The 22,779-nt window shown below is 31.7% G+C and overlaps 2 protein-coding genes across 5 annotated transcripts; both read right to left on the bottom strand.

The window, feature by feature from the left end:
* Positions 1–4,484: 4,484 nt before the first annotated feature.
* On the bottom strand, positions 4,485–12,683 carry LOC126686175 (scarecrow-like protein 14). Of its 3 annotated transcripts, XM_050380213.2 has the most exons (6): positions 12,223–12,681; positions 11,399–11,475; positions 10,965–11,034; positions 10,757–10,893; positions 7,955–8,327; positions 4,485–6,715 (listed from the first exon to the last, which is right to left on the bottom strand). In XM_050380213.2, exons 5-6 carry the CDS (start codon positions 8,294–8,296, stop codon positions 5,144–5,146), a joined length of 1,914 nt encoding a protein of 637 aa, XP_050236170.1. In that variant the 5' UTR covers positions 8,297–8,327; positions 10,757–10,893; positions 10,965–11,034; positions 11,399–11,475; positions 12,223–12,681; the 3' UTR covers positions 4,485–5,143. The 3 variants fall into 3 exon arrangements, with proteins under 3 accessions (XP_050236170.1, XP_055962171.1, XP_050236171.1); XM_056106196.1 differs by lacking the exon at positions 11,399–11,475 and having other exon boundaries at positions 12,223–12,683; XM_050380214.2 differs by lacking the exon at positions 7,955–8,327 and having other exon boundaries at positions 12,223–12,680.
* A 5,641-nt stretch (positions 12,684–18,324) lies between these two features.
* Positions 18,325–21,052, bottom strand: LOC126686180 (uncharacterized). Of its 2 annotated transcripts, none has more exons than XM_050380226.2 (5): positions 20,564–21,052; positions 19,568–19,734; positions 19,342–19,432; positions 18,758–19,021; positions 18,325–18,668 (listed from the first exon to the last, which is right to left on the bottom strand). In XM_050380226.2, exons 1-5 carry the CDS (start codon positions 20,903–20,905, stop codon positions 18,444–18,446), a joined length of 1,089 nt encoding a protein of 362 aa, XP_050236183.1. In that variant the 5' UTR covers positions 20,906–21,052; the 3' UTR covers positions 18,325–18,443. The 2 variants fall into 2 exon arrangements, with proteins under 2 accessions (XP_050236183.1, XP_050236182.1); XM_050380225.2 differs by having other exon boundaries at positions 18,327–18,668; positions 19,342–19,435.
* Positions 21,053–22,779: the final 1,727 nt, after the last annotated feature.

Raw genomic sequence — 22,779 nt, 5'->3', positions numbered from 1 at the left:
TGCCACGCAGCCCATTCGAAGGATTCAGCAAGAATTCTGCAGTCGGCTGCAAAACAGAACACGTAAATCAGTAAGTAAAGACGGGAATCCAAACCAAATACTTAAATGTTTAGACTCGACTCGTTTTAATTTTAACAATTTTGAACAAAGTTCAACCTTAACTAGTTGAGTGGCTCTAGGAAGGAATTTACTAGCTTTCTCTACGCCTTTCTTAAACTGCAAAATAGAATCTGAATCAACAAACATTTTTTGCATAGCAGCTATATCAACAATGTCATTGCCACTATTATGCAACCCATTTGAAGGATTCACCAATAATTCTGCAGCCGGCTGCAAAATAGAATACTCAAATCAGGAAGCAAGAACATGAATCCAAACCAAAAACCATTGGAGTATCAAATTCAAAATTAGTTTAATTTTTAAAAGCATTATTTTCATAAAAAAAATCTCACCTTCAGCGTTTTTTTCCGATTTAAGCACAATCTACCAAACGTCTCACCTTACATTCCAACCTTTCCAAACTTTTTATCCTATAGCCTAGCGTCATTGTATTCATTATTTTCCGTAAAAATAATATCGTTTTGGCCGTTTTAAATGACCAAAAGGACATCCTATAAGCATTTAGACTACTAATGCCACAAAAATGAACGGATGGGCTTTTTAATGCTAAAAAATAAAAGGTTGAGATGTGTGGTGCCACGTTTAGTAGAATGTGCTTAAATCGGAAAGAAAAAAAAACGCGAAACGTGGGGATATTTTACAATACAAACTAAAACCTGAATTGATCTCGATATATAATTTGCTCAGTATAAAATTTAAATTTAACAGTAAGTTTAACTCAACCTCATTCATAAAATATTTGATAATAAAAGTAACCAAGCTAAATTCAGTTCAACTTAAAATAAATTAAAATCAAGTTTTGTAATGGTTTAGATAATTCAAAAGAGTAAAATTTAATTGTAGAGTCAAAAGGTAACGAATGATCAAATTTGTTGAGCCTAAGAGCTAGTAGCCGTTGCCGGAGATAAGGGATGAGTACTTGACGGATATACGAACGGAGATGTAATGCTAGGCGAAGAACAATAATGGTAAGAAGAAGAATGAGTGGAGGAATAATATGGCGGCGTTGACGGAGGTGATGGTATCGACGACGGCGGAGAGGACGGTGAGCCGTAGACGGCGGAGGGAAATAAAAATGGACAAAAATCACGGTTGACTTTTCCCATTCAATTATTCCAGAGTCAAAAGGTAACGAATGATCAAATTTGTTGAGCAAATGAATTTTAAATTTCAAGGTTAATTAAAATATTATGTTAAAAGACATACATCCATATAGATTTTTTTTTATATATATATATATGAAATTAATATAAAATAAATTTTTATTTTATTAAAAAGAATTCTTACATTAAGGACCAAATTACAAATAACGTATTACATAGTGATCTATAAGATATTTAATCTTTATCACTTGACAATTTTGGAGCTTGTAATCTCGCTTTTGACGCCATCCAAGAAGGGATCCAATTTAACGTTTTCTTTAATTGAGAGACTCAAAAGAGTAAAATTAAAATTTAAGGACTGGTTAATCAAAATATGTATAGTTAAGAAATTTAGTTGTAGGTTTAGCCTTTTATTTTTTGTTTTTTAAGATGCAGCTTAACTTAATATAATATTATGTCTAAAGTAATATTAATACATATATTAATATATTTATATTGCTGTTAAAAATTAAGATACTAATTACAGATATCCGATTAATATGAAAAATTATCCGAAATTATATACTAGTATGAGTATTGTATAATAAAAAACTAGATAGCAATATAATTTTTTTTAAATTGATTATCGCTTTTTCCGCATTGTTCCACGACTACGTTGAGAACTATTGTTTTAAGTTTGACCAAGAAATACCTCGTCAAAAATCGTTGCGTCTTTGGCTCTCTTTTCATTGATAAACCTCAACAGTTTAATATTTTCCCCTCTCTTTTCATTGATAAACGTCAACTACTATTCCTAACTAAATACATTTTCCACTCTGCCGCAAAACCTAATTCATCGATTGAATACATTTTCCATTCTTTGCATCAAAGAAACTAATCACCATGAGTACCGGATGTCCTTCATTTCTAAGCATTATTTGTTTTTCACTGATAATGCTTTAACATCTAATTCTTATTTTTTAATTTTTTGAAATTAGTTTACACCAATATCTCAAATAATAAACATACTATTAAATTTAATTGTTGTTTGAATAATTTTGGGAATTACTCATATAACCTAATAAATTACATTTAATATATATCTAATTATATTTATGTAATAAAAATATATAAGTCTACTTAGATATATAGCATATGCATCTAACATAAAAAAGAATTGGATTACTAGTTTAGTAGAATAAATTTAATATAAATAACAATACAAATTTTGTGAGTCTCTCTATATGTAATTGCAATCCTCTACCATTACAAAAGCGCAATCATACACTTCTTCTTTCAATTATGATCACTTAAATATTATGAAGCCCTAAACATTATTATTGTGATCATCTCAAGCTTGGACTAATTTTCACATACGGTCCCTATATTATTGTTTTTTTCTTTTCCACCATCCTTCCCAACTTTCAGTTCATTATCCTAAACTCTCTTAGTTTTGTTCGAAATAACATTAAAGTCTTTTCTTTTTCAATTTTATACCGACATAAATTTATTTGTAATGAAAAAAAAAGAGGTACTTCAGATATATTTAAGTTGGCTTATCCCTTTAAAATCCCCTCACCTTTTACCCCCAATTTGTTTGCACCCTCACGTTGTAAAACCACCAAATATACTCAAATTATGACCTTTCACTTTCAATTGCACCCTCAAGCATTAAATTGACCTATTTTCACTTGAAAAATATTCAAATCAATATTTTAAATTTTAGCATATATTTTAAAATAGGACTTAATATTTTATTTAAAACAAAAATAAAGCTATTTTTTTCAAGTGAAAAGAGATCAATTTAATACTTGAGGGTGCAATTGAAAGTGAAAGGTTGTAATTTGGGTATATTTGGTGGTTTTACAATGTGAGTGTGCAAACGAATTGGGGATAAAAGGTGAGGGATTTTTAAGGGAATAAGCCATTTAAGTTTATCTTTTAGTTTTTTTATTTATGATAAGTGATGTGATGCTAACATGTATACATATATTTTGAGTCATAATTAGGGGTGTGCACGGGTCTTGGAGATCCCCGAACCCAAACCGAAAATCGTAAATATCCAGAACCGAAAAATATCTATTGACCATTGATTTTTTCCAAACCGAACCGAACCGAAAATTTAATTGGTATAGTTCTGGAGTTTAGGTAAATCTCCATAGCAAACCGTCCCGAACCGAAGAACCGAAACTATAACCGAAGAACCAATATTATATATACATATATATTTAATTTATCACATTCATATTACAATATTATTACTAAATTTTGAAAATTAATTTATGATTATAAAAAATATATACTAAAAATATTTTATCTACATACATATAAATTATTCATTTACATATAAATGAAATATATATACATACATATATATATATATATATATATATATATATATATGTTACTTGTTTATTCCAATTAAAAATATATAATATTAATTTATCAAATATTAAATATGAGAGAGTCAACAGTAAGTCACTTATTTTCATTTTATTTCATGTGTAACTTCTTATACTATTAATTAAGAAATTTATTGGTTTGCACAAAGGCGTTTTTATTTTAAAGGCACTCTTTTACTTAATACGAGTCATTTGCTCGTCAGGATTGTATTTTAACAAAAATATTGTATATCCTTTTCACTCAATGTGGGCATTTGAAATAAGAAAAAATATAGAAGGACATGACTTTGTATAATGACTATTATTTTTTCAAATTTTTTATTTTATTATTTATTTTTTAAAAATATTATTTGTGATATTTAATAAAATTAATAACAGTGGAATAAATTTCCAGGTACAAAACTAAAAAAATTAGTTTGACGAAGTAAAATAATATGATAAAAATGCTTAAGATCATGATATAGATGAAAAAAAATCCGTGGTTCTAGTGATATCTGTACCGAACCGTACCGAAAAATGAAATTCCGAACCGAACTGAACCGATTTAGTATGGTTCCGGAGACTTCATTTTAGAGATCTCCGTCTTTTGGTACGGTTCCGGATATTTAGTAATCCCCGATTCCCCCGAACCGTGCACACCCCTAGTCATAATAAGTGATGTGATGCTGGACTTACATACGCACCACTAAAAGAAAATTCAGTTCAAATAGGATTCCAAATTGGTGCTAGTCATTAAATTTTGACAGAAATGGAGTTAAAGTAACGTCAAGAAAAAGAATAATAGTAAGCTCAGCACTAAAACCTGAACATCACCAAGGAACATGAGATAGCAATTCAATAGATGGCAACATATATAACACACAAACTTTTAATTTATGAGTGAATCAACAAACACATTTCTATTCATGAATAAAATTTTGATACATCAGACAAAAACATAACATTCAAATTCAGAAGCATTTACATACAAAATCAACTAATCATCAGGAAACAAATCCCATAATTTGATTACAACATTTCCTAACCAAAGCAAAATACCTAACATTATTATTATTAGTTTACATTACAGGCCCTGTACATACAGGGTTCTAGCTTGTTCCGAAACTCACTACTGCTAAGCTCCGAAAGAAAATTTATATCCTTGGCGTCAGTATTATGGAACTTCGTACAATGACGAGTAGCGTTGCAACCATCAAATCCTCAATCCTCCATCAGATGTGCCGCTGAGAAGCATTTAATACTGTATCGGATTTCATTTCCGTCTTTGTTTATGAAACTCCAAAACAATGTATATAACAAAGATTCTTGCAAATGATATTGTTTCATTCCTTTTCTGTTTTGGTATTTTTCGGTTTAAGAGTCTTTCATTTCCATACTGGATAAGTTATGTGTTTACACATATGCATACCAATTTGATCCAATGACAAAAATGAGAAAAGTACATTGAAACTTGAAAGCAATTGATACCTTTTGTTCAATTTGTGGTTATCCATGGGAAAGTAGTCTATGTTCCAATTTACGAGATGCCCTCCGGGACGCCTATGCAGGCACCCAACACGAGGAAGCGTATATAATTCGACCCTTCCATCCCTGCAACATCCAATTGTTGTCTTCGTCAAGAACAAAATCTTTATTGTAGCTTTTCAACTTCCCCCTTAATTTTTCCATGGTCTCCTGGTCTAGTGGAAGCTGCTTAAACCCGGCCCTGGTATTGCGGACCTGCCACTGCTTATATGTTTCTGGCCTCTCAACCCTTTCCACGCCTTCATACGCCACGACATTAATGGCCTCTCGCCCATACATCTCATTTTCTAAGATCATTCTTCCTTCATCTTCACGAGGTAAAGTAGAATCAAACATATCAAACATTGATGAGAAGTGGAAAAGCGCATCCCTAAACCTCGTAAAGAAGAACGGAGCATTATAGGATCCGTTAATGATAGAATGAACAAAGATATTGGGTTTTATCTTCCGAATCAAATCAAGAACCGCATTCCTTGGGCAGTCCAATTCAACTGTCTCATCAAGTAGGTTCTTAAACCTACCCATACAATTCACAGCAAGCACCTCGTCGGTTCTAATCTTAAGATCCTCAATCTGTATGCTTTCCCAGTTCTGAGCAGCAATAGGATTGTAGTCAAATGGAACATGAAAGCGTTCACAATAGCTTGCTAATCGACGTCCCGAATCCTCAATTCTTTCCATTGGCCGGAAACCACGCTCGGGTAGCTCTATCCCGGTAATGCGTACCTTAGGAGGTCCTCCTTCACGCATGGAGAGATGCTGGATAAGAATTGGCCACTGAAAACCATAAAGAATGCCAAAATCAATAATGTGAAGAGTTTTTGACTTTTCAGCTGCATGAAAAATCATTTTAGCTGCAAAAAAAATTGAGAGCTTCTCAAAAGGGCAGCAACTGTGATGAGTTTTATAAGCATTCAGTTTATCAGCAACAGTCGTTCTCTTTGAAGCAAGATTCATATAAAGGTTCGGCAATCCAGCGCTACTGCCCACCAAACGTGCCTCGAGACCAGTGGCAAAGTAGTGCGCTAGTCTCTGAGACCCATTACCTGTAGGGGACGAGTGTTGCCTAATCTGCTCCAGAAGCTCATTAGCTGTCCTGAAGTCATTCCTGGAGACAGCTTGTGCACAAAGAATCAGAAGGCTTCCCAAATCTATTATTTCCTTCTTTCTCACCGGTTTTATAGCACGAGCCTTTCCACCGGCTGATACATTTGATTGGTCATTTGACTGTGGGGTGCTATCCTGCCTCATTCGAGTTCCATAACACCATTCTGTAGTGCTCTTCAAACCAGGCCAAAGCAATACCTTATCGAATAACTCTGGCATTTCATCCCTTTCGTCCCCATATATTGCTGGCTTCTTGTTACTACTCCCTTGTTCTGAATCTGAATCACCTTGATTGTTCTTTTCCCAGTCCATTGGCCCCTCATCGGGTGAGAATATCGGCTTCTCAACTTTCTCCTCCTTCACTGCGAACAATGGAGTCTCTTCCTTCGGCTCATTGGCAAACGAGTTGCTCTCTAAATCAATAACTAGTTGATTGGCTCTAGGAATGAATTTACTAGCTTCCTCTAGCCCTCTCTTAAACTGCAAGATAGATTCTAAATCAGTATACATATTTTGCACCATACGCTCCATATATGTTTGTCCATGGCCTGAATAACAAGAAAGATATTTCAAGTAGACAAATAAGAGCTAAGCTGAACTCATGATCAACCAGGAAGTAAGAAAGGAACCCAAACCAAGTACTTAAATATCTTGACTTCACTCCTTTAAATTTTAATGATTTGAACCATGTTGGACCTAAAAGTTTAATTCAAATTTAGTTTGATTTAAATATATGAATAGATATATATATATATATATATATATATATATATATATATATATATATATATATATATATATATATATACTTGGCTCTAGGAATTAAGACATGGCTCCTCTAAATTTTAATGATATGAACCAAGTTGGACCTTATAAGCAGGTTTTTAAAAATCGAACTGTTGGCTAAACTGGTAAGACCACCGGTTTCTGATTCAACGAGTTCAATGGCCAGTTCAACTGGTTCAACGGAATTTATTTTAAAACATAAGTATTTAGGGGTGAATCTTTTCGTCGCAAACTCTTGTTGCCGATTCACTGATTCAACCACGGATTTGATCACCGGTTCAATCCGGATCTTTCCGGTCTAATCCAATCCAACTCTGTTCAACTGTAAATCCGGTTCTTTTAGAGTTTTTGGACTGAATCACTGGCCAGTTACCTGTTTAATTGGCTCAATCGACCAGTCCGATCCGGTTTTTTTAAGCCACTGCGTATAAGTTTTAAGGCTTAATCACCAAAAAAAACCCTCACCTTTTAACCATTTTTCAGTTGCACCATGACGTTGCAATTTTGTCAGTGGCACTCTAATTCGCACCTTTGGATTTCAATTCCACCCTTAAAATTAAATTGGACTTTTTTTACTCGGGAAAAATTCATAAAACCCCTTATAAAGTACTCATTTGAACTCTTTTCCATATAAAAAGTTAAAAATTGATCACTTATTTTAACTTTTTTCAAATGAAAAAGAGATCAATTTAGTACTTGAGGGTGGAATTGAAAACCAAAGATGCGAATTAGGGTGCAATTGACAAAATGGCAACGTCAGGGTGCATTTGGAAAGGGGCTAAAAGGTGGGTTTTTTTAGTAATTAAGCTACGTTTTAATTCAAACTTTAGTCTGATCTTAAATGCAAGGGTTTTGACAGTTTTAGACAATTAAAAGTAAAACATATTCGTATAAGCTCTGACCAGCAAATTGACAAAAATTCAGATGCGGTACCTGGTGAAACTTGATCATATTGGCTCCGAACACTCCATCAACTATAATTTCTTCATTACAATTAGCTGAAGAACGCTGTTCAGCGTATTGCTGACTAAGATTTCCGAAGTCAGCCGGAGAGCTAGTAGCCGTTGCCGGAGACAATGGATGAGTACTTGCCGGATATACGAACGGGGAGGTAATACTAGGTGAGGAACAGTAATGGTGAGAAGAAGACTTAGTGGAGGAATAATATGGCGACGATGACGGAGGCGATGGTATCGACGACGGCGGAGAGTACGCAGAGCCGTAGACGGCTGAGGAAAATAAAAATGGACAAAAATCACGCTCCTTTTTTCCCATTTAAGAATTTCTTAGGCAGAATATGATCAAACTGAATAGAGAATTTCAGGTTAATTTGAGTTTGAATATTAGCAAACTGGTTAAGATCAACAGTTTAATTATTATTTTAACTAAATATTGAAACTCTCCAATTTTATTAAGGCAAAAATGCTCAAAATTCCTCCACCTTTAAACTTTTTTTCAATTCCACCACCACCTACGAGAATTCTCAATTGCACCCTATTTAGAGTTTTCAGTTTTCATCTGTACCCAAAATAAAAAAAATTGATAATTTAATTAATTTAATAATAAAATTAATAAAACCAATTAAATAGAGGAATTGTATCATTATTTTTTCCATTTGAAAAAAACAAATAAATTAGTATATGAAGGATTAATTTAAACTTTTTTCTAAATAAAAAGAGGTCATTTTAATCAATTGGGGTACAGACGAAAATTGAAAATCCTAAATAAGGTGTAATTGAAAATTCTCCTACGTGGTGGTGCAATTGAAGATAAAGTCAAAAGTGGGGAATTTTTAAGTATTTTTGCCTTTTATTAATAATCATCAAAGACGAGTGAGTGCAATCACGCATAAATAAACTTGTTTTTTTCTTTAATATATCATGCAAGAATTTCTAGGAAATGCCATTGAGGTGGGTGGAGTGAGACACGTTACAAGAATAAACAATGACTTAGAATTTAGTGTTTCTTTAGGCTTAAATGCCCATATATATATATATTGGACCCTCAAATTTAATTCGGTTTGAATTTAAATTCTAATAAATTTTATTTTTGATATAGATACTTAATGTTATAAAAAGTTCAAGTTTTACCTTCCGAACTTAAAATGCCACATGTTCGTTAATGACCGACAAATATAAATCATCTAACCTAATACATCAGCAATAAGTTGACTAGTCATTCATGGACACGTTCGGAGGGTTCGATGTAATTTTTTTTATAATATTAAGTACCTCCATAAAAAGAAAGTTCATTAGGATTTAAAACCGAATCAAACGAGAGGGTTCAATACGTACATTTTTTTTTGAACGGACTTGGGCCAAGTAAACCTAGGGGATAAAGTGGAACCTGACCTGACTTATTGAACTTGAAATGGTTTAAATATGCTCTGGAATATGAAACAGCTTCACATATAAAAAAAGGTTTCTATTTCTCTTTCATATTTAAAAAGGTCTAATTTAAATTTGAGCATCAAAATACTCCGCTATATAAGCTTACGAGTCTAGTCGAACTTTCGTAAATTTTTTTTATTATTATTATATATATAAACACAATAATATCTTTATTTTTTTCATGAAAAATAATTTTTAAATATTTATACAGATAATTAAGTCGAATCAAGCTCGAGTTTCAAATATTTTATCGAGTTTAAGTTCAAACTTCTAAATGATATTTTGTCGAATCTGAATTAAGTTTTAAACTTAAAAATATTAAAATCAGTTCGATATCGAAAGTGATTGTATTTTTCGTAGAATCTACTCAATTACAAATATCAAGTGGTTATAATGTGCATTGACACGAGACAAATTTTTTAAGGTTTTAATAGGCCATTTTATGCACAAATAACAATATAAGTTCAAGACCAAACAAATAAAAAATTCTCATCAAAACTGAATCGACCGAATAAAAAAAGAAAAAAAATCAAAATCAAACCGACCGAAAAGAGCAATAATTTGGCTGTTGTGGTTAAAACAGATAGAAATACAAGAAACTTTAAAAAAAATTGACTTATTCGATTAATTTAGATCATTCAAATAAACCGAATACATTTGTTTATCAAAACTGAACCGACTAAACCCAAACTTATAATTTTACCAACCGATAGTCATTAGTTAGGCCGGTTAATTTGGTTGGTCGATAATTTTGCTCACCCTTAGTGGTGATATTTGAATTTAATCATACATAAAAAGTCTATTTAAAATTTTCGTACATGAAGAGTATATTTGAACCTTTTTCATTAATGAAAAGCGTATTTGAACTTTTTCATACATAAAGTGAACACCTGAACCGTATGTCAAACATTAAGGGCATATTTGAACCACCTCATATTCAAAAAGCCACGTAACATTCCACCTAAGTAAGAATTGACGGATTTTCAAGCGGTGTTAGAAAGAGGGGTTTATTTGAGCTTTTTAAAAACGTATGTGTTATCACCTTTCCAAACATAAGGGCCAACTTGATCCTTAGGCTAAACATAGAAAGTATATTTGACCATTTTTCAAAAAAAAAAAACAAACAATAAAATATCTATTCAAAAAATAAAAGAACTAAAATAGCCCGTAAACAATTTCAAATTTGTTAAAAGGTCTTTAATTTATCTTCAATTTTTGACATAAATAAAATTTGATATGTGTTTCATCGATAAATTTTAATCCATTAAAACAAACAAGAAAAATGAATTTTTTGAAAGAAAAAAAAAAGAAATAGTTTACAACTACTAACATTATCTAAAATTACCATTAGATCCATCTACAATTGAAATCTCTCCATCTTGGACACCGAACTCATTTGTTTGCCCTCTGTTGTTGTTCGTTAATTATTTCCTCAAGTCGTCTGCCTTGTTCTTCGATCCGTAACTGTAGTTGTTTTTGAACCTAAATTCCAAAGTAAATAATAAAATTTCAATAAAGAGTTACAAGAATGGCGAAAGTAATGGTTAGCGTACCTCTAGTTGTTCGTGCAGACGCCGCTGGACTTCTAATTGCAGTTGTAGAGCCTCGTTTATTTGTAGGCCACTGTAACATATAGTTTAACAATTAAACAAAGGGTTACACGCGACCTTCAAACCACTGTATCGAGATCAAATAAGTTTATTTTAACTTTTTTGGTCAACTAAATTTAAAATTTGTTTTTTCAGAGTCAGATAAGTCACTTGGGTCAATTAAACTTCCAAATTTACGTCTCGGATCAAATAAGTCCACATTTGAGTGTACATTTTCGAAGTTACTTGACCTAGATTAAGAGAGTGTAAATTATGACTAATGTGGAGGCTCATAGAGATGTATTCCAGCAAAAAGAATTGTAAAATCGACTCTTGAGATCCTAAAATGTAACCATAAATAGCTGATAACAAACAAGATCAGCATATTTCCAAATTACCTGCTGAAAGGTTGTGGTTCATTAGGAAAAAGCAGTAATGTTGAGTCTTGAGGTCGAGGAATTTGAGAAATTCCGGTCTGCATTAACATTTTATGATCAAAGTCGAAAAAATAAGAACTAAGCGGAACCCATGATCAATCAGAAAGTAAGAAAGTGAACCCAAACCAAACACTTAAATCTTTAAACTTGACTATGGATTTTAATGATTATGCACAAAGTTCGACAGTAAAAGTTTGGATTATTTGCATATTGAATATCAACGTTTTACTCTTGTAGCAATTTTTAAAACATTATATCACACATTTCAACCTCTCGCTCTTTTATATTGTGCACTCTAAAGTTATTTTTCACCATATTAAGCTACGGAATGTAGAAAAAAACGAGGCCATTTTGTATAGAGCGATATCAAAACACGAAAATGTGTTACACAATGACAAAATTTAAAAATTGGAATGTGCAAGTATAATCGTTATGCAACAATTCTGCTAGAACGTGAATTTTAATCCTCCCACAAACACTCCTCATCTCCTAATTATTAAATAAAAAGAATAAAATTAAACCAGTACAAAAGTGAAAATTATGATATAAGATGCAAATAACCTAACAATTAAGTTCAAATCTAGTTAGATTTTAAAAACAATGAACTTCATAGGGACTCAAACCTTAATTGATCTCGACTTGTAATTTGCTCACTATCAAGTATAAAATTCAGATTTAATTCAACCTTATTCATAAATTATTTGACAATAAAAGTAAACAAGATAAATTCCAGTTCAACTTAAAATAAATTCAAATGTAAAAAGATAAAAAAAATTCAGGGGTACCGGTGGAAACTGATCAGCTAAAATATCTTCAGCGTATTGCTGATTAAGATTTCCGAAGTCGGTCGGAGAGTTAGTAGCCGTTTCCGGAGACAATGGATGAGTACTTGACGGATATACGAACGGAGAGGTAATACTAGGCGAAGAACAGTAATAATGAGAAGAAGACTGAGCGTCGGAATAAGATGGCGCCGGAGGTGATGAGGGAGGTGATGATGTTGATGACAGAGAAGACGACGGAGAGCCGTAGACGGCGGAGGGAAATAAAAATGGACAAAAATCACGCTCTCTTTTTCTCATTTAAGAATTCCTTAGGCAGAAAATGATCAAAATTGAGGATCGGATGAATTGGGAATTTCAGCTTAATTTGAGTTTGAATAATATTAATTAGCAAACTGAATCTGATTAAGATCAACAGGAAAATGAAAAGCTAAAGCTGGTTTAACTTTTAAGTCAACGGGTCAATTACACGTAGTCATAATATAACAAAAGCTTAATGTCTTAGAAAAATCCTGACCTTTCATCCCCTTTTTAATCATATTCTGACATTGCAAATCTGTCAATTTTGTCTTATTTTGCATTTTTTTATTTAAATTGTATCCTAATTTTATTTGACAAAAATTCTCTAAATTAACCATTTTTTAAAAAAAAATTGAATTTTTATCAAATAAATAAAGGTTAATTTTATATTTTAGGGTATAATTAAAGTGAAAAAAAATATAAATTATGATAAAATTAACAATTTTCAACGTCATGATAGGATTGAAAAGGGGATGAAAGGTCGGGATTTTTTCAAGGCATTAAGCCTATAACAAACCCTTTAAGCGGTTACTCATGCCTTATGGGGGTTACCAATTGACTTTTTATATTTGACTTGTAAGGAAGGAAAGCATCATAATATGAATCTCTATTTATAAAATACTCCTGTTAGACCATGTAGATTAAGCATCATATCCCCATTGTAAATGCATATGTTCATTTTTGGTTAATTATTGATACTAACAGATATTATTGATTGATACTAACAAATACCACCTGGACCGAAAGAAAAGGATTTGATTTTATTGTGTTAGAGTGGTTATGTAACTTTGATTTTGTTTTGTAAGGCAATCTGCGAATTAAGATTTATATCTTATTTCATGTCAGGTCATTAGAAACGGTTATATCCTTTCTGAATTCTTACACCTGCAACTGCTCTTTATTATTAATGAAAGATAATTCGATTGTCAAAAAAAAAAAAAATTAGTATAATTTGCTGAAGGGAAATACTCACCATTGGCTCACCAACCCGGTTTGCTTAAAGAAACTTAGGAAGCAGCAGATACTCTCTTCGTCTTAAAATTCAAGTTATTAAGGAAAGGTACTCTCTCCGTCTTAAAATTTAACTTCTTAAGTCCATTTATGTTCTTCTAATCCGCTCTCTTCTTTCTCTATTTTCAGCTTCATAAAAAATTGTTGATTCACAATTAGAAAAGGAGTTTCAACGGATTTGCTGCTAAGCTTTTTGATGATGAGGTGCAGAAGCTTGCGAATGCTATTAAACATAGTCCATTACTAGTTACATGAAGGATATTTTAGTTTAATTGCAACTTATTCTGAATTTTGTTACCATCATATAGTTAATTATTTTGAATTTTGTTAAATTTATTAGATAAAGTAACAGTAAAATTAATATATAAAAATTAAAATATGGACACCAGTTATAAAATTATTTAAGTTAATTCAATGAAAATTATTAAAAATGGCATAAATTAATAAATAAAGTTATCAATGATCTACTATTATATGAAAAATGCAAATATTTTCACAATATATACTCACTACAGAATCGGCCATTTTAAGTTGTGAGGAATGGTTTCCTCTATTATTTTCACCGAGAAAGGTGTTCCCTTCAGCTCCAGGTCGTCTATCTCTATTTCTTCCCATTTTATTTTGGGGTATTCCTATTATATAGCATCACCTTTAGTGTTTTTTGCGATTTAAGCCATTACTATAAATTGTCTCAATTGTTAGCCCAAACTTTCCAATCTTTTTAATTATTAGCCCAAGTCCCATTTCCGGCATCTGAAATCCCACGTGGCTCGCCGGATTGCCTCGTCAGCGCCAGCTTGGCCTTCTTTATGCGACGTCGTTTTGGATTATTCCTACAAAATAATATGAACTACCATTTTGTCTCAAATATTAGCACAACCTTTCAAATATTTTTAAATTTTAGCCTAAAATTTGTTTCCGCCTATTGGAATCACAACTAACCCTACGTCACAGTCATAAATTTACAACTTTAAAATCACAACCATAAATTCACAAACTCTAAATGCTATGTATGCTATGTTACTATCAACTGTTACAGAATGTTATGTATGCTATCAACTGTTACTCATAGCTACTGAATGCTATGTATGCTATCAACTGGCAAACCATATAAGTGCAATAAGTTAGTAGTTGTGTTAATAGCGTCTACTTCATTTTAATAATGGGTCATATCAGTGCAACAAATTAGTTTAATTGATATAAATATATTTAACGGGTTATATAAATGTCGCTCTCATACAAACAATTAATATTTAGAAATAAATATTATATTTTGATATTTTAATTAATTTTAAATGTAAATGTAAATAATTTATTCAAAGACAAAGTATTATATTTGATATCTTGATTAATTTTAAAGTTAAATAACGGATCATTTAAATATCTTAATTAACATTAATACATAAAACGAGTAATATAAATGTCGCTCATGTGCGTAGCATGTGATAATAATAAATTAATATTATATATAATGGGTCTTATTAATATCATAAAAGTGGTATAGTTTCTATTTAAATAAAAATAATTATAATAATTTATTTACAAATAAAGTATTATATTTAATATTTTAATTAATTTAAAATTTAAATAACGGGTCATGTAAGTGTCGCTCACGTGTGTAACACGTGGCGAAACGCTAGTACTATATATAAAACCACGGGGGGGGGGGGGGGGGGGGGCAGACACATTTATATTATTATCCTCTTCACTTTATAAAATATTATTATTAATTAAAAACTATTGAGATAATTGTTAGAAAAAGAGTACTAACTAAAATAAATTACTAATTTAGAGTACTAATTAAATTAAACTACTATATTAAAATAATTGTTTAGAGTACTAATTAAAATAAACTATTTTAAATATTTTAACATTACTATTTTAATTATATGTAAATCATATAAAATTCTAAATAAGGTAAATTACTTTCAATAAATTAATATTTAATTATTATTTGATTTTTTTATTTAAATTATCTATAATTATAAAATTTTATTATCAATTAAAATTGTTAAACTATTAAATTAATCATCCAAAGTATTATATAAGATAAACTATTCCTAATTATCTATTATTTTAAATATTATTTAATAATTTGACGAGTCACACTGCGACCCACGTGTGAAACACGTGAAACGATACTAGTTATTCTTAAATGTGCACATGATTGGATTCCAATAGCCGAAAACAGATTTTAAGCTAAAATTTAAAAATATTTGAAAGGTTGTGCTAATATTTGAGACAAAATGGTAGTTCGTGTTATTTGGTAGGAACAATCCAAAACGACGTCGCATAAAGAAGACCACGCTGGCGCTGACGAGGCAATCCGACGAGCCACGTGGGATTTCAGATGCCGGAAATGGGACTGGGCTAATAATTAAAAAGATTGTAAAGTTTGGGCTAACAATTGGGCAAAAGGTACAAAAAACCCTCGTAGTTTTCGCAAAAGTACAAATCAGCCCTTTTACTTTTTTGAGGTATAATTAAGCCCTCTTTATTTTCAAATAGAACAAATAACCCCTTTCATCCAACATCATTTGAAACACTCGTTAATGGCTGACATGTCTCTCATAATCATATAGGAAAAAAGTTCAAAAATAATTTTAATATTTAAAATATTTACCAAAACTTTGAGGGGGTAAGTGTCCCAAAAGTAAATTAAAAGGGTTTATTTGTTCGATTTTAAAATAATAAGGGTTTAACTGTTCAATTTTAAAACACGGGGCTTAATTGTGCCCAGGTAAAGTAAAAGGGCTGATCTGTACTTTTAAGAAAAACTCGAGGGCTTTTTTGTATCTTCTGCCAAACAATTGAGACAATTTGTAATAATGGCTTAAATCGCAAAAAACGTTAAAGGTGGTGCTGTTTAATAGGAATACTCCTTTTATTTTCCTCAACGTCTTCACTATCTTTTCTTCTAAGTCTTCATCCGCCACGTAAACCATTTTGCTTCTTAGGGGGTATTTAGAAGATTCTCTCATCTTTTTCTCGTTATTTTTTCTTGGCTTAATTGCTCCAAAAATCACCAACTTTCGCGTGTTTTTGGTATTTGACACGAACTTTTAATTTTGGCATATAAATACACGAATTATCAATTTTTTTGCATATAACACGGGCACCGTTTTTGACATAAAACGACATCGTTTTTTACCTAAAACGTCAACGTTTAATACCTAAAACGACACCGTTTTTCACCTAAAACAGAAACTTGGTCATATATGCAAAAAATTGAAAGTTCGTGTATTTATATGCAAAATTTAAAATTTCGTGTCAAATACCAAAAACACGCGAAAGTTGGTGATTTTTTATGCATTTAAACCTTTTTTCTTTGACTAGGATTTTCTGAGGTACTTTCTCTGTTCTTTTACTTTTTATTGGGACATCTTTTTCGTCCCTCTACTCGCTTCGCCTTTTATTCTCTTCTTCGCCTTTCGAGTTGTCTCTATCTTCGTCATCGCTCGCTTCGGATCTCTCCGTTTTTCTCTCCTCTTGTTTCGGCCCTAGGGCCATTTCTTTCTCAAGTCCCGGACTGTTTCTTTCCTTGTTTTGTCAGGCAGTGTTTGCAAGGTTCTCATGATTTTCTAGATTTTCTCCATCCTCATATGTGTTTCTCCCTTCCGTGTTTCTCCTAGCATTGGCTCTCTCTTCCGTGTTTCTTTCGTTGTTCCTCTCTCTAGTTCCTGAATTCCGCTTGCATCTAGTTAGGGGTCATGAATTCCTCTTGTTGTAAGTTGATGCTTTCGATGTGGGTCTTTATCGCTTGTGTTACTTCCTCTGTTATTTTGTCCAGATTAGTCTGAAATTTTTCTAGCATTTTGGTCATCATATTGTGATGAATCTCAGGAAAAACTCATGCCTGAGTAATTTATCCGTTTCCACCTAGCGGCGGAAAGGTGATGAGGGCCGTTCCTCGAATGTGATGAGTTTGGTATGTCAAAGTGGCGCTTAGAGGGTCATTTAACCCTATTTTATTATCATCGGTAGTATTTGAAGTCTCAACGGTGGCGTTTCCGGTGAGAATTGATCCATTCCCCCTACCGGGAGCGTTGGAGGAGGTGTGATGATGTTGGGGTCCAGATGTTGCTTGTTTCTCATATTAACTCCTTCGGTAGTCATTTATCGTTTTTTTCCACAAAAAACCTCCTTCGCTTGAAGTTTCAAGCTTTTCCTATGGATGACGCTAATTGATGGATTATTGACTCCACTTGACGGTTGTTATCTTCATTGGGCGAAGTCTGTATGGGCTCGCCTTTAGGCCGGTGAATATTTGAAGATTCTTCTTTGCCGATACATGTCACCCGTTTACTTCAGGGCGAGTCTTGAGATAGGCTCGTTTGGCCGAAACCTCTTAGGACTCGACACATCCTTGGTTGATATAAAACGTGTTTCCATCAATACACAAAAAAGAAAAAACAAAGTTAAATGTAAAAGCGTATTCCTTATTTATTCTAATAAATTTTGCAATTTCAAACTTTTCAAATCAATTCCGAGTCTTTCAAATTTATATTAAAATTGAAAAACACGTTAAATTAAGTTTGTGATTTTTTAAACAATTAAACTTTAAGTGAATTTTTAAATTATATAAAAAAAACATCGCTCTTCATTTTAAATATGAAGGACATATTTATACTTATTCTAAAATTAATACATTGTGTGAGAGTTTAAATGGACAAAAAATAGTAGTTTAAATTTACAATGAGAAAAACAAAATAGTCAAAGAGGTGTTATAAGTCAAAATAAAGTTTAATTAAGGGGCAAGTAAAACAAAATCAAAAAAAATTATCCTCAAATATATTATTCACGAACGGTTGAGCGATTAAATAAAATAACAAGTCAAAAAATTATATAGGAAATTAAAAGAGCTTATACGGGACAAGAAACAAAATGGTATAGTTTAAGGGTTAAACTACATATTAAGCCCCATTTTTATATATATTTGTTAAACTTAATTTAAAGAGATCAATTCTTTTCCGTGTACGCTTGCTTCTAGCCTTCACCGGAAACGAAGTCTTGTAACAGTTCTCTGTTAACAGTTCGCTGCCGCCGTGAAAAGCTCCGGCAGGAAATGGAGCAGAATATCCCAAGTTGGAATCCTCCACGAAATGAGATAGCCATTCTAAACTTGCTAAATCATCTAACTGTGTAACAACAAAACAGACGAACTTTCAGAACACAGCAAAGTGCTACACTAACTAATTAACAAGAACAACACAGTACAAAAGCATACCGGAATGCATAGTTCACTCCCCGAAATAGACTCAAAATCATCTTTTCCACCGAAATCACCGAAATCACTAATAAGTCCTTGTAGAACTAGGTCTCCCTCATCTTCTTCATTAGAGAAATCCAAGAGTTCATCGACTCTAAAGTCATTAGACGACAAGACGTTTTGTTTCACATTGTTGGGAGCACATAAATCATCAAAAAGAGCTGCTCGTGAATTTTTGAAAGCCGACTCCTTTCTAAAACTTGTTTCCAAATCCATTTCAACCTGAGGAAACAGAGAAAATTAAACAAAATCCAGAATTTAATCAGGGTAAAAAATCAAAATTGGCTATTATTTAGGCTATCATTATAAAATTTAAAAGGTTTGAATAAAATTGTAACAACTCGTAAAAATTGAATTCTATTTACATTAGGTCTTATTACTAATATTATTTGTCCTCTATTGTTGTTCATCAAACATTTTCTCAAGTGTCTAATTTGTTCTACCATCAAAAGCTATAGATTTTTCTGAATCTGAAATTCTAAAGTGAACAGTAAAATCTCAACAAAGAGTTACAAAAATGAAGCTAGTAATTGTTGATGTACCTCTGGTTGTTCGTGCAGACGCCGGTTGGCTTCTAATTGCAGTAGCCGAACCTTTTGAATTTGCAGTATCCGAGCCTCTTGCATTTGCAAGCTACTGTAACATATAGTTAACAATTTGTTGATACAGCAGTATTGATTTGTAGAAAAAGCCAACAAAAAGAATTACTCCAAATTATGAACTTTAACCCAAAATGTAACCATACATAGCAAACAATTTCCAAATTACCTCTTTAAAAGTTCTAGTTGTGCATCCAAAGATGAATCTTGAGGGCTGAAAAGTGGGAGAGTTTGAAAAGGAATAGGCTCCAAACTAAAAGCTAAAGAATCCAACTGATAATCGTGAGCAATGCCGGTCTCCGTCAACGTTTCATGGTCATCCTGAATCCATTTCCCCTGAAAAAACACAGCAATACGTAAACCACCTCCAACTCCAAGTATAGCATTCACTGGATTCAATGAAAAATAGGCATAAGAATTGCTAATTTAGATTTTAAATATGCAAATGTGCTATTTTAATTTAGACCATATTTGGTTTATAAAATAGGTGCGAAATGGAATAATTATTCCGTATTATATAAAAATGATTATCCTTTACTTTAGTTAATTTTAATAGTGACCATTTAGAATTATTATTCTATAATTTTGTAGGACAAAACTACTCTGAAAAAAGAAATAATTATTTAATTTTATATTATTCTATTCCATGAACCGAACATAGTCTAAATATAATGAACTCATACAAATTGATCTCGACTTACAATTTTCTCAGTATCAATTTTAAATTTAGGGATAATGTCATAAAAATTCACCAATTTTACACGTTTTGCCATTTTAATCACGTCGTATAAAACTCATCAAACGTCAATTTCATACATCATCTACCAAATTTTTTCAAATCGATATACCGTTGCAAAATCCGTTGAAAATTACCCACGTATCAATGTCATTATCTGGTTGCCAACTCATCAATTTTCAATCGTTTATTTATCTGAAAGAAAAAGTGGAGTTGGTGAATAAAATTGGTAATTTTTAAACAATTAAAATGATAAAAAGTGTAAAATCTAATTTTCGTAACATTAACCTTAATGGTAAATTTAACTCAACCTCATTTACAAATTATTCGATCATTACAGAAAACAAGCTAGATTTCAGTTCAACTTAAAATAAATTCAAATTTATTAAACTGGTTTGACATATTGTTAAAAAGAAAAATCAGGTGTACCTGCAGAAACTGATCAACTATAATATCTTCAGAGAGGGAATCATTACTACTAGATGAAGAACACTGTTCGGCGTGTTGCTGATTAAGATTTCCGATCTTTTCGGCCGGAGATCTAGTTGCCGGTGCCGGAGACAAGGGAGGAGTAGTTGACAGATGAACGAAAGGAGAGGTAATACTAGGCGAAGAACAATAATAGTGATCAGATGAAGACTGAGTGTCGGAATAAGATGGCTCCGGCGGTGAAGACGGCGGTGATGATGTTGACGACGACAAAGACGACGGAGAGCCGTAGGCGGCTGACGGAAATAAAAATGGACAAAAATCATGCTCTCTTTTTCCCATTCAACAATTACTCCGGCAGAAAATGATTGATCAGAGCAGATGAATTTGGAAATTTCAGGTTAATTTGAGTTTGAGTATTAACAAACTGATTAAGATTAACAGGTAAATAAAAAGTTAAAATTTGGTTTAAGCCAACTGGTCAATTAGGCGTATGCTAAAGAGTTTTAAGGTTAGTTTAATTGTTTAAAAAAGGCCGAAGGTATAAAAAAAACCCTCGACTTTTTCTTAAAAGTACAGATCAGTCCTTTTACTTTTTTTGGGCACAATTAAGCCCTCGTGTTTTTAAAATTGAACAATTAAACCATTATTGTTTTAAAATCGAACAAATTTACCCTTTTAGTTTACTTTTTGGACACTTACCCCCTTAAATTTTCGGTAAATATTTTAAACATTAAATATCTTTTGAACTCTTTTTCTATATAATTATGAGAGACATGTTAGCCATTAATGAGTGTTTCTAGTGATGCTGGATGAAGGGGGTTATTTGTTCTATTTGAAAACAAAGAGGGCTTAATTATACCCCAAAAAAGTAAAAGGGCTGATTTGTACTTTTGTGAAAACTACGAGGGTTTTTTGTACCTTTTACCTTTAAAAAAACATAAATTGAATTTAATGATTTTTTTTTGCCAGAATTTAATGATGATTCAAACCGAAGAGTTTTAAGGTTTTGTTTTATCATAGGCTATATTTTAACAAATGAAGTGAAAATATTTATAATGAAAAAATAAAACTCCTCATCACAATGAGTGAGCGATCCCAGAATCAAATGATGATACTGCAAAACAGTCATCTATATATATATATTAGTTTCACATTATATGCTATGCACGTGATTCGTAACGTAACTCGTCAATGTACATATTTGTAAATTTATTATAGTTATAACAATTTTTTATTTATAATCAATATTAAATTGAGAAAATAACAAGAAAGCAAGAAAAAACGCCTCACATTTCACACAATGCAATTTTAATAAGATTGTTTATTTTGTTACCATTTTTCTTTTTTAAATACCACTTTTTCTTATTTCTTTTCAACCACCACCACTTTGTTTCAAACTTACACGTGTCCAATAAATTTGTTTGTCTTTCTAATATAATAAGCATCCATTACTGCTGCAAAGCTACAGATAAACACAACTATTTTTTTCATATACCTTAATCATGGCTTCCTCCACTGTTATTCCTCCTTCTTCATCTTTTATCAGTAACAATATAATTTAAAAATTGTTTTTATCTTGTTTCTTTTTCTATTATCCGTTTTAAGCTATAGGAGGACTGAATTATTTTATGGATTTTGCTTATTTGTAATAAAGATTGGACTTTTATTCAATTTGTTTATGCACATAAGGATCTATCTCTCTCTGCTTATTCTTCATCTTCATTGCCGTTTTCTTCAGTACCAAAATGCAAGAAATCAATTTTCAAGAAAATTATATCCGTTATGGCTCCTCACCAGTCAGAACGCACGCCCGACACCACTTGTTCGGTAAGCTTACTTTTAATTCATAGTTAGTTTAATTATACGGTTTGGATTGAAGAGTTTGTCTTTATTTTTAATGGGATTCTTTTGTTGGGTGGAATTTGCAGGTGAAGACTACAATGACAATGACTGAGAAAAATATATTCGTGCATATTTATTGTTATTTTTATATATTTTAATTTTGTAATTAATTAATTTTAAAATTATACTTATATAAATAATTAGTAAATTATGTAATGTTTATTGGTTAGCTTATTATTAAATTATACATACAACTCAAATTTATTAGAATTTCAATATTTTTGATATATTTCTGATACACAATTTATACATGATAGATACATATTTGATACAACTCTTTTTTTATATTTCTTTTTTTAGTTTTATTACAT

This window comes from Mercurialis annua, linkage group LG6 (assembly GCF_937616625.2).
Source record: "Mercurialis annua linkage group LG6, ddMerAnnu1.2, whole genome shotgun sequence".
In the NCBI taxonomy this organism is placed as follows: domain Eukaryota; kingdom Viridiplantae; phylum Streptophyta; class Magnoliopsida; order Malpighiales; family Euphorbiaceae; genus Mercurialis; species Mercurialis annua.
Note: the sequence above shows the minus strand (reverse complement) of the source record. Positions and strands in the feature narration are given on the sequence as shown.

What these genes read in the sequence shown, in the direction of transcription:
- LOC126686180 (XM_050380225.2), bottom strand. Translation starts at nt 20,905, where the DNA reads ATGGGAAAAAGAGAGCATGATTTTTGTCCATTTTTATTTCCGTCAGCC. An exon ending in CAACTAGAACTTTTAAAGAG is followed by an intron (nt 19,436 to 19,567) that starts GTAATTTGGAAA and finishes TATATGTTACAG; the next exon opens with TAGCTTGCAAATGCAAGAGG. An exon ending in GTCTGCACGAACAACCAGAG is followed by an intron (nt 19,022 to 19,341) that starts GTACATCAACAA and finishes CTGTTTCCTCAG; the next exon opens with GTTGAAATGGATTTGGAAAC.
- LOC126686175 (XM_056106196.1), bottom strand. Translation starts at nt 8,296, where the DNA reads ATGGGAAAAAAGGAGCGTGATTTTTGTCCATTTTTATTTTCCTCAGCC. An exon ending in ATATGATCAAGTTTCACCAG is followed by an intron (nt 6,716 to 7,954) that starts GTACCGCATCTG and finishes TCTATCTTGCAG; the next exon opens with TTTAAGAGAGGGCTAGAGGA.